Genomic DNA, 12,127 nt, shown 5'->3' on the forward strand with positions numbered 1-12,127 from the left:
TTTACGGAATCTTATTATGACCAGCAGGTAATGGAATTGCTTTTACATTATTAAACTTTAAAAGTACGGATTGCTAGGGCGATAATTGCGAATGAGTGGCATAATGAGTGGACGAATGACGAAGCAATATAACTTAGGGATTAAATATAAGAACGTTGATATTATCGTTAACGGGAGTGTGATTTAATTTTCATATAAACCGATCGCTATCTATTAAAATAAATAATTAATATTGATATGTATACAATCTGTTTCCTTTTCGAGATTGCTATCGCCTGTCTAATCTAAAAATCTATCATGCAACATCGAGGATAAAGAAATGACCTTTGAATTTTTTTACATTAACTGGTGATGACGAATTTATTGGACCCACTTAATTATAAATTTTTTATTAGAAATGTAAGACAATTCAATTTTTTTTATGTTTCATTTACACAAATTTAGATTATTCTTATTAAAATATATTTAACATCCATTTGTTTTTATATGAATTATGTCATTTTTATTCCTTGAAATTAATTAGTGTTTTTAATTAACATAAATTAAATGGATCAGATTCAATGTAATAAGGGTGTTATAGATTTTGGTATTAGTTCAGAAAGATTAGCTATTTTAGCAAATTTTTAAAAATTTAAATTCTCTCTTACAAGAGACTTGTCATAATTCTGAAACCGATTTGAAATATGTTGTTGTCTTCTTGAAATACGTTATTAAATACAAAAATCTAGGAGATACATATTTTTTTTTATATAAGCTTAAATCTTATGTTTAAGGAATGAAACACTCCTTTAAAAAGTTAGCTTATATTTAATAGATGATTCAGTGAAACTGTGGATATAGAAAAATGTTTTCGATAATATTTTTATATATATTTGATATAAGCTTGTATATATTTGATAGCTTTATATATATTTGATATAAGCTAATGCAATTATATATATAGCTATATTTCGAAATTTTTCAAAAATCCAATATCTTTATCCCCGATAAATTTTGAGGGGTCAATTAATTCCTTAAATTTCAAATTGGCCAATATAAAAAATACTGTGTCTCTTAGAATTTATGTTTAACACATTTTAAGAAGGATCGAATCGGTTGCGGATGACAAGCCCCTTGTTAGATAAAAGTTTACTTGAAATTGACGAAGGAACAAGGTTTTGCTATCCGTGCAGCACTTAACTCGTCGGAACTCTAGTCTTCTGCAAGTCATGGAGAACTCATTCATAGACGATCGTTTGTCAATATCGCGAGTCCGATGTATTTATACTATTTACATGCAGTATCTAATGGTAATGCGGGATATAAAGACCAGAAACCTGGATAAACTAAAAAATGCATTTGTATAGAGTCGAAGATGGCAACGATGAACGTCAGGAACGTCCACACGATGACGTACTGCGACAAGTGCGGCGTCACGTTCACAACGCAGCACGCGCTTCTGCGGCATATTATATCCAAGCACGAGGACTCGCCGAATTCCGCAGTCTACTGCAACATCTGCCAGCGTGTCTTTAAGACCAAATGGAGTCGGGCAACGCACAACAGCAGATACCACAGAAACTGACTGAAAGCTCACCTAATGTCACAATCCCAACATGTAGTATTAGCGAATTGGCGTGGCAATTCCATTATTGATTAATAAAGTGCTTTGTACCTTATACCTATTTAGCTTTTTCTCGAACTATCATTAAAAAATTTATGATCAGAATTTTATTGTTATTATTATAATTATTCGATTTAAATAAATTGTTTAAATCTTGATTTAAGAAAAAATATCAAAAAACGAGAGAGCATTTATCCTTACGCGAATCAACAATTGTTGTAATTTATTCTTCTCGTTCTTCTTCTTTATCTCTTTTTAAGAATATTTTTAAGAATATTTTTAAAAACTAGAAATCGTTTTATAATTCATATGTTTGTAAGTTATATAATAATTATTTGTAAAGCTTGAAATCGAAGAATTGAAGAAATTTTGTTAATTTATTTATTTTTGGCCCATTTAGGCTTAATTCTATTTATAATATAAATGAAAGAAAAGAAGCGATACGTAATTGGAATAGAAGTATAATGCTCAGAACTTTAATTTTAATTATTTTTAATTATAATTTAATTAATAATTATTTTTAGAAATATAATGTCTACAATTTTAATTCGTATTTTTTGCATCATATTAGCTTGCTATATTATAATTTTTCGATAATTTTTAAGATTTCTGCGAATCGAGCTCCAAAATTAAAAATTCTTATAGTAATTTCTAGAGTCGCGAATTTTTAAAATTATAGTATCATCAATTTGTGGATTATATTTCCTGAATGCCGATTTAGCAAGGCACTCAAACATTGTATAGTTTAAGTTACTTAAGTATGTTGAATAAATAAATTTCAAATCAAAAGTGTCAGATCGTCAAAGATTTAAATAGAAAACAATTGCAGTCGATAGAGAGCAGTGTTGGTAATTGATACACAATATTTAATGCATGGAATAATTGACTATTTGTAGTATTTAATGCTGTGAATTTGGATCAGTTCTCGTTCTTTTCTTTACCATTTATTAATAATGTATGTAAAATAATAAACAATTTATTTCCTTAAAAAGTATTGTACATATAGTATTATAGTTTTTTGTCTTCTTTTTCAAAAAAAAAAAAATACAAATTTTTCAGTATTATAATTTGAGATATAATTAATATTTATATGCTTGATTTGTATTTATCATTATTAAAGTGATATATTAAATAAATAATTGTGTAATTGATTACATAGTTTGGACATGACGCTTTCTTTCTCCATATAAAATTATTTTTATATTTTAATGTACTGTGTATTCCATATAAATAATTAAAATCTCACGATATAATGTTATAACGCATAATATAAGAATAGAAAGATAACACATGTGTGTTTCAAATAAAAATAGTGGTAAATTCATGATTAAATTACTTTATTAAATATTTATTTAGGTTGTAAAGATCACATGACTATGTTATCCTATTTAAAATAACATAGAGTTTCAAGTTCCTCTGGATCGCGCATACGTGATGATAAACATTTTGTTTTTTTTGTTTTTTTTCCTTCCTCTGGCTCTCACAATTTCTTAATATTCTCTCGCTGTCATTTATAAATGAGGAATGTTATATCTACAGCCTCCTCTCAACGCAAGTACCAAATGCAGCACCGAACCGCCCTGGACTTTATAATCTTGTGCAGTCTTCTCGTCGTTCCTGTGAAATAAAAATATAACTTTCTGCGTTTTCAATATTTTATACTTATATAATTAATTAATTATACATGTCTCAATAATTAAAATTATATTCCATAAATAAAATTAGTCTTCTCTTATATAAAATCAATTCATCTTTCTAATTTCGAATTTTCTTTATATTTGCTTTGGAAGAGAATTGATTAGTCATATAAGATTTTTTATATATAATTATTTATTTCTGCTTTCATTCAACAAAAATTCAGTCTTAAAGATAAAGTATGCGTCGAAAGTAATGAACATATTATTGTTAAAGGAACGCAAATTCCAGAGGAATGGAACATAGCACATCACCACTTGGAATATATACCTTCGACCGCTAGGAAGATCTGTGCCATGAGAAGGTGCAAAATGTGCACATCAAAGGGATTTAGGAAAGAGACACGTTATTATTGCGCTACTTGTAATGTCGGATTATGTGTAACGCCATGTTTCAAAGAATTTCACATAAACGTGCGTAAAAATTAGGATATTAAAATTGCGTTTATAAGAGAGATTCACCAGTTGCTAGTTGTTGATCCTGATATGAAATGATACATCGTTGAAAAGCATCGAAAATCATAGATATATATGAGTTGTCGCCTTCCGAACGAATCCTGATATGATATATAAAAGCTGCAGTCAAAGTCTCATTACAAATACTTTGAAACATTTGATTGATCAATTAGAAGAAAGAATCGTACAGACTGATCAATCAAAAACCGCTTTAAAGCATTTGTAGCATTACATTGACTCTATTCAGAATATCAACATTGCAGATACGGTGATTAAGTATTAATGTATATAGGATTCTCCCAGAGTAGTAATTATGTAATTATGTCTGGGATTCATTTCTATGTTAAAAAACATTCACATGAACCTCAGACATGATAGTAATTATTATGTTTGGAGCTCATGTAAATGTTTTTTAACATAAAAATAAGTCTCAGACATTACTATCTTGTAAAAATCCCATATATATTAATATCTAATCACTTTGTCGTCGTAGATATTGCATATTCTGTGTATCATACTATAATTCATTCAAGAGACAACAATCCATATCCATCTGCGATCATCTTGGTATATGCTTTATAATAATATCCACTAGTTAGGATCTACGACTTTCAAGGATCTTCCTTGTTAATATAATAATATAGTAGTTAATATAATAATTTAAAATTACAAATTCAATTCTTTATCAATCACAAGTTAAAGAAATTGTTTCATGCAAATATGTCATAAAATCATAATATTTATACATACATCTGTTTGCCAGAGAATATTAATCGCTGCTGTTGAGGTGGTATTCCTTCCTTCTCTTCCACTCTTTCTTTAATTCTCTCTACCTTGTCTGTTGGTTCTATATCTATTTCGATCTAAAGAAATTATACATTAATATTGATCTGAAGATTTATACATAATAAATATATTTTTGTTTTTACTTATTGTTAAATACAATTTATGCTATTGTTAGATACTACTTATGCTCATTTCCAATATAAATTAATTTTAATTAATCTCAGTTCAATTTAGTCATTTTTTTCTAAATTTAAGAATTTAAAAAAGATGAAGGATAAGTTAAATCAAGATTATATTGAATTAATAAATAAGACATTCATATGAAAAATAACACATTATACTTGAAGAAATAATAACTCAGAGAATGAGAATCAGTCTCAATTCAAATATAATAACTTTCTTTTTAACTGATATAAAGTGAAAGTGGTAACAGAGTGAAAAGGTCAAGTTTAATTTTTTCCGTGTAACATAACTTTCCGAAATTTAAATTTAGAAATCGTTAAGATACAACAATTAACAGTTTCAAAATGGACTGAGGTGTTAGATTGTTTTTTTATTGTAACTGAGCAAAGTCAATCTATCGTTGGTAAAAAGAAAGCTTTTGTATTTCGATCATATGCATCATTTGTAAAATCGTTTGATTTTAAGATACTTGCCTCCTTCCCCGTAAGAGTCTGAAACGAAAATTAATTAAAATGAGTTACGAGCCGGCATGAATTTCGTGGTGGACAAGTTGAGGACCAATATAATTACCTTGACTTTTATCAACATCTTTCAATTATTAAAGGCTACGTTAAATTTTCACGATACTATCACCGATTAAGACTCGCCAACGCTGCAGAAAAAATGAACAGGCGAAAAATCTATGAATCGCAAAATACTGTCACTTTACTGCACGACTCTAACCTAATTCGTCGACTTGCACTCGTCGTGTCGCCGTCTGTTGGCGACGAACATTACTATGGAATAAAACTACATGTTTTTATTCAGCTCTTTATTTAAGAAATTAAATTATATTCTATTCACATATTTTGTACATTTAAGAATATCTATAAATTATTGTTACAGATTACATTCCTTCAATCTTACTTTAAATATAATCCTAACGAAAATTTTTTTCAGAATTTTTTATAATTTTCTAGAGAATTAATTTTTATATAATTTTTAAATATAAATTTCAGAATTCTCTAGAATTCTGAACAATTTTATAATTTTTAAGGAAATTTCTTAAATTTTTAAATATAAATTAAAACTTTTCAAAAGTGCTAAGAAATCTGCATCTTTTCTTAAATATTCTTAAATATTCTAAAATTTCTCATTCTATAATTTCTGAAAACTTATGAACTCTAGAAAAGTTTAAAGTAGTTTTTTACACATTACATTATGAGAAAATTAAATTAAAATTTAATTTTAAAATTTAAAAATTTCAGAATTCACACATATATGAAAAGAATTTAAAAAAGACGAAGGATAAGTTAAATCAAGATTATATTGAATTAATAAATAAGGCATTCGTATGAAAAATAGCACATTATACTTGAAAACATTTTAAGAACAAAAGAAGGTAGACTTTCTCAAGTATTTCTGAAGTGTTCCAATTCACATAAAAATTCTGAGAAAAATTTTCATCAGGCAATTAGATCTTAATCTAGACATACATCATAATTAAGTAAATATCACATTTTGTACTTTATAAAAAGTTGTTTTTATATATTGAATATGATTTAACGTAATGATTATAGTCATGCAATAAGTTGTTAGAAAAGCATAATTTGCAAAAAAGTTCTTTGTTTCTTACGTAATTATATATCTAACGTAATTGTATATCTAACATAATTATGTTGTTGAGAAATTGTTGATTAATAATGATAAAGTTTCTAACGATCTGTCACAATTTTCAACTTCTCTTCTTGAGCCAACAGTTGATTCTTTATCTTTTGTAACAGTTCCTTCTTCACAGAGTCTGGTACAAGCGTGCGAGCTCTGCTAGTCACTGTGGACAGCAGCGTGTCATAAGAGATATCGTGGCCATGCTCTTTTATTATTTCCTTTGAGATCAGCTTCACTTGATCTCGCCATCCACACTCGACTAGTCTGCGCCTTAACAATTCTTTCAGTCTGGAAATAAATTTCACGGGCATACAATATTTTATTTTAGATAAGAAATAATTAGATTTGAAAATTTTCTCTAGTAATCAAAATCCTGACTATTACAAAATATAATTCGCAATTCACGTTAAGGAAATTATTTGAAGCTAAATGTTGACGTAAATATACAAAATTTTGATACATTGTATTTACCCATCACGATCGCCAACCATGACCAATCTCTGATGTGCTGTCTTCATTAATAATCTTATCTAAGCGTAATTCAATTTAGAAAGATTCTCTATTGTTGTTTTGCTGTTAACCTTTCAAGTCAAATAATTCAACAATAACAAGGAAGTTGTTTTGATGAGCAAGATCATTTTAAGTCGGTATTCCAACTTGGATTTCATTCAGGATGCTAATTGGTTGTGATATAGGGAATTTCTAGGATTTTTCAAGTTTATGCTCTGCTATCACCATAATGTAGGATTCACATTGTGTACGATGGCTGTGGTCAAATACTCGTATTCATAGTCAGGCCTTATGTTTAAGGTTTCCTTAAATTTATTTTCAGATACTCTAAGAATTATTTCATTGGCTACTGAGCATCTAAAAATAAATTTAAGGGAGTTTTAGGTACAAGGTTTGACTACGGGCAAAAAAGTTTCGCTACAAATGAAGCATTTGATGGACCAATTAGAAGAAAGAATTTTACAAACTGACCAATTAAAAAAAACGCTTCAAAGCATTGCGTTGATCTTGATATTCGATGTATGCAATATAAATCATGGACTGTGTTTAGCAGAATATTTATTTTGCAATTGTTGGAAGTTTTTTTCGCGCTAATTGGGTTATGCTTTTAGATCAAGAAAAATGGGCCTATCTCAGCAGAGAATCATAAAACGGTTGCAAAACTGTTGTGTTCTGCTAAACGCAACCATTGTGTGAAAATGTAGTTTTGATTGGACATACTTTTGATTGGTATTTGTAGATAGGTATTTATAAGTCGATATATTTAACTGTTTTAAGTTTTAGGTTAATATTTCAAGTTTTAGGTTAATATTTCAAGCCTCATACGGAGGCTTTTCAAGCCTTTTGATTGGCTGAAGAATAGAGAGAATCTCTAACCTCTTTATTCTGTAATCAATCAACACACTTAAAAAGTTTATCGACACATGAATAGCGGATATTTATGCAAAATACTTAACTGAATGAGTACGATCAATGCGATGCTGCAAACGCTTTGAAGCATTTTTTAATTGGTCAGTTTGTAAAATTCTTTCTTCTAATTGGTCCATCAAATGCTTCAAAGCATTTCTAGCAAGACAGTCTTACTTAAGACTGAATTAAATATGATCTTGAAATATAAATTTGATTGAAAAACTTGAAAAAGATTATTAAAATTATAATATAATTATATCAAAATTATCATTCTTTTAAGAATTATTAGCAATCATATGATTTTGTATTCAAAATCATTTGAATTCTAATCTTATAATTATATCATCTTACAATTTCATTTCATTCAGCCAATAGCTGAAATCAACAGAGATAATTAATCAGCACTTAATAATTCTTTAATATGATTGGTTCTTGCCTTCAGCTCTTCGCTGGATCTAAGTGTAGAAACCAATTGTAAGAAATTAAAGAATTACTAAGCACTGATTAGTTTTCTTTGCTGAACACAGCCATTTCGAGATCGTAATAATCGTATTTGAAATGATCTTAAATGTAAAATTAGAATTTGAATGCTGCTTTATAAACATCGGCTTAATCTTGTATTTAAATTGAATTTTCTTAAAATTTTTAGATCTCTCAATTTTTTTTACCCAATGGAATTAATGAAATGTTTATATAATATCATCAAGATGATCTTGAATATAAGATTTGAATATCAAGACTGTTCATGGTTACTAATACTGATAAGTGGTAATGGAGTGATTGAGAGAATTTTCTTATAAGAACTTATTTTTAGTATTTTCTTTTCTTGTATATGAGTCAGTACATAAATTGTGTCATGTAAGTGTTAATAATTGTGCTAATAATGATAATGAAAATAATATAATTTGAATAGGACAAGAGATTACTGTATATATTTACATTGGCTTGCTGGCATTTTTGTATGGCAAAGAACCGGTTAACCTTAAATTAAGCTCTTATAGAATTTAATATTTTTGTATTATTAAAAAATATTTTTTTATTTTAGAATATGGCGTCAGCAAGAGCGTTAAATCACATTCTTCAGAGAAGGCATTTGATTATCCATATGCCAAACATCTCATATTGTCTTAGTATTGTTCCTAGCATTAAACACAGTGTTTGTTATTCGACAAAAAAATCTGTAACTAAAGTAGACTCCAATGAAACTAATAATCAGGTACAGATTGGCACTGCAGAAGTAGGTAAATTTCACATGATGTATGTTATGTATTATTCTCGTATAATAAGTATCATCTTATATCTTTTTTTTAGTTAAAGAAAACTTGAAATCTGCTGGATATCTTGGAGTAATAATAGGTGGCATTGGGGTTACTGCTTTTATGTTCTATGCTCTATTTTCGGAGCTATTTTCCAGCAAAAGTCCATACTCTGTTTACAGCGAAGCTCGTGTCCGTTGCATAGAACATCCAAAGGTCATGGATATTCTTGGAGCACCTGTAAAGGCTTTTGGAGACGAAACTCGACGTGGACGTAGAAGACACATCACGTACAGATAAAAAATTTTTTTAATTTTTTTAATTTTTAAATATAAACTATAGATATACATTTTGTATATGAATCCTGCTGCGATATCTTTGTATTTATTTTTTTCAGTCATACATATTACATTAAGGATGGTGTGAAGTATATGAGAATAAGATTTTATGTACAAGGAACGAGAAGGCAGGGAACAGTATATGCAGAAGTAAAAGAGGTAAGACTTAATTGAAAATTACAATTGAAAAGACAACAGGAACACATAGAGAAGAGATTTCAAATGAAGAATTAAATTTCTGCTAGGTTGAAATTTGTTACATTCTGTTACTATTGCCTATGCTTTTCATTGTGTCTCAGCTTAAGTTTGCGAGTTTGTAATTGGAAATGATATGTTTACCGATATATTCGATTTTAATTACAGAATGCGTCTGGCAATTACGAATATTCATATCTGTATGTTACGGTCAATCATGTTGGAACAATTGTGATAGAGGACAACCAAAACACCACTAAAACCCAGCAAGATGACAATTCTACGATGGATTTTAACTTCCTACTGAATAATCGTTAAGTGTATATATAATACATTGATATGTAAATAGCATTATTGGAATGTATATGTAATGAAGTTTTATATAAAACGTAATTTTTCTTATTTATATTTTTGTATATTTTTATCTATATATTTTTTGTATAGATAAGATGACAGAAGAGTGTTAAATGTCAATTAATTATTGCCTCTCAAGCAAGATGTGAAAGCTGATTAAGACTTCTCAAATAAAAGCTGCAGTCATTCAACCAGAAATATAATTTTTCTTTTTTACATTATATTTTTCTGATTATGTAATAGTTTTCATTATGTAATAGTTTTCATTATATGAAATCTGTTTTTCTCGGCTCTTGCGACATTGTTTATTTAGGAGCTTTCATCATTTTGTACTTCTACACTTATTCTAAATTTGACTGAGAGAGTAATAGGAGAAGATTCATAAGTGTCCCGGCATGTCCGCCACGAAAACTGAACTGACTTACGAAATTCAGAGAACAAATTCCTGCGTGACGTAAGAGCTAAAAATATGTATTATCCTCGCTATCATTTACTCATGCTGTTACGTGCGTCTACATTAGTGTGCCTTTTACGAACGCTAACTATTAACTAATATAGGCGCGACATAGCAATTCGTGTACCGAATTATTTACTTCCTCACAGCGTGTGTGTGTGTGTGTGTGTGTGTGTGTGCGCGCGCGCGCGCGTGTGCGTGTGTGTGTGTGTGTATATATATACATATATATATAATCGTTAATTATGTATATATTATTTTATATAGTATAATAATTTTGTGCACGTATACTCTCTCGTTCTGTAAAAAAAGAGATTCATATTTGATAATCTAACGTATCAAATGTTTAATGTAATTTAATTTAAATTTTTCCTTAAATTATTTGCACTTAATTTTAATTCAACTTGACTTAACAAATTTCTTAATTTAAATAAGTAAAAAAAAACAATAGACTGAGACTAGTGCGTAATAATATTTTTATATATAAATTCTACAATAAATACATCTTTCAGTTACATAAATTGCACTTAGCTTACTATCGAACTTGAAATGCAATCATAAACTGAATTAGTATCACAATTAAATTGATCGTTAGTTTGTTGATTAATGCTCTTTAAAAGATTTATTACGAAAAATAAAACTAAAAGTTGTATTCAGAATTTACATATAAAAATATTATTGGCTCTAGAGACCTATGGTCCTTTGGACTATAGTACGTGCGTATTAGTCTTTTCTTTACCTACTTTCTTTATTTATGTAGTATGATTTAGATTATCTTGTTGTTTTGAACTTAATTTTTTATGATATTAACAAGTATAATATATTATTACATTTGAATAAATATTTCATTTCTCTAATAATATCGATTTATAAATAAAATAAAATTTTCCATATGACCCAATTTTTCTAGATAAAGATTTTTATGTATCCTTGTAACGTTTTATAAACAACTCGGCGATATAACATAGCAATTTACATAGTAAAAATACGTAGGAGCTGTGCAACGGAGTCATTAACGAGCGCAGCATCCACTTTGCTATCTAGAGGCGTGTCTAAACGGTATTACATAAAAGATACTACATTAGTATACGTTCGCATATCATTACTGTTAAACCATCTCTCCTAAAAGTTAATCAAAGACTGACGGGAGATACTGTCGTTTGCTTCGCTGCCAATGGCAACTAATTGTCGCTGACAGTCGCTCGACAACTCAGTACGGAGGCCGACACGCTGTTTTAATCATCTCGTACTCACACGCGCTCGGGATGTGCACAGTGATGTGATATCGTGCAAAGTCTCATTTATAAAAGAAAAATATCTTAGATTATTATTCTACAGGTACAGAATTATATTTCGAAGTTGTTTTAAAAGAAATTTTATAATTACGAGAAAATTAAAATATTAATATATATATGTATATGTTTATGGACAAATATATATTTATATAATTGTATTTATATAAATGTATATATTTATATAATTTATATTAAAAAAAATTAACATATATATTTTGTTAATAAATATATTATAAAAAAATTTTATTACTCATTTTTAATAATATGCTATTACAAAAATATGACTTACGAATAATTTTCTAATTTATTTTTAAGTTAATAAAAACCTGAATAACACCAGATACAAATTTATACAAAATTTATTACAAACCTTTAATAAAATTTATTGTTTATTAAAACAGTAATTTATTAAAAGATAAGTAATATTATTAATTTTTATATATATTA

At 28.2% G+C, this 12,127-nt stretch overlaps 3 protein-coding genes across 3 annotated transcripts; 1 reads left to right on the top strand and 2 right to left on the bottom strand.

Moving 5' to 3' along the window:
• Positions 1–2,563: 2,563 nt before the first annotated feature.
• On the bottom strand, positions 2,564–5,477 carry LOC105620312 (NEDD8). The gene is made up of 4 exons (XM_012201813.1): positions 5,293–5,477; positions 5,196–5,213; positions 4,504–4,616; positions 2,564–3,220 (listed from the first exon to the last, which is right to left on the bottom strand). The coding sequence occupies exons 1-4, from the start codon at positions 5,308–5,310 to the stop codon at positions 3,115–3,117; spliced, it is 255 nt and encodes an 84-aa protein (XP_012057203.1). The 5' UTR covers positions 5,311–5,477; the 3' UTR covers positions 2,564–3,114.
• A 939-nt stretch (positions 5,478–6,416) lies between these two features.
• LOC105620313 (transcription and mRNA export factor ENY2) lies at positions 6,417–6,887 on the bottom strand. The gene is made up of 2 exons (XM_012201814.1): positions 6,841–6,887; positions 6,417–6,657 (listed from the first exon to the last, which is right to left on the bottom strand). The coding sequence occupies exons 1-2, from the start codon at positions 6,885–6,887 to the stop codon at positions 6,417–6,419; spliced, it is 288 nt and encodes a 95-aa protein (XP_012057204.1).
• Positions 6,888–8,836: 1,949 nt separating this feature from the next.
• On the top strand, positions 8,837–9,977 carry LOC105620314 (mitochondrial import inner membrane translocase subunit Tim21). Its single transcript, XM_012201816.1, has 4 exons — positions 8,837–9,029; positions 9,100–9,334; positions 9,442–9,541; positions 9,746–9,977. Exons 1-4 carry the CDS (start codon positions 8,837–8,839, stop codon positions 9,893–9,895), a joined length of 678 nt encoding a protein of 225 aa, XP_012057206.1. The 3' UTR covers positions 9,896–9,977.
• Positions 9,978–12,127: the final 2,150 nt, after the last annotated feature.

This window comes from Atta cephalotes (assembly GCF_000143395.1).
Source record: "Atta cephalotes unplaced genomic scaffold scaffold00025, whole genome shotgun sequence".
Classification (NCBI taxonomy): domain Eukaryota; kingdom Metazoa; phylum Arthropoda; class Insecta; order Hymenoptera; family Formicidae; genus Atta; species Atta cephalotes.

Bases quoted from the DNA above. Each gene is read 5' to 3' on its own strand.
- LOC105620312 (XM_012201813.1), bottom strand. The intron at 3,221-4,503 runs GTATGTATAAAT...TTTATTTCACAG, and splicing joins ATATTCTCTGGCAAACAGAT to GAACGACGAGAAGACTGCAC.
- LOC105620314 (XM_012201816.1), top strand. From the start codon at position 8,837: ATGGCGTCAGCAAGAGCGTTAAATCACATTCTTCAGAGAAGGCATTTG. The intron at 9,030-9,099 runs GTAAATTTCACA...TCTTTTTTTTAG, and splicing joins GATTGGCACTGCAGAAGTAG to TTAAAGAAAACTTGAAATCT. The intron at 9,542-9,745 runs GTAAGACTTAAT...TTTTAATTACAG, and splicing joins TATATGCAGAAGTAAAAGAG to AATGCGTCTGGCAATTACGA.
- LOC105620313 (XM_012201814.1), bottom strand. From the start codon at position 6,887: ATGAAGACAGCACATCAGAGATTGGTCATGGTTGGCGATCGTGATGG. The intron at 6,658-6,840 runs GTAAATACAATG...ATTTATTTCCAG, and splicing joins ATGGTTGGCGATCGTGATGG to ACTGAAAGAATTGTTAAGGC.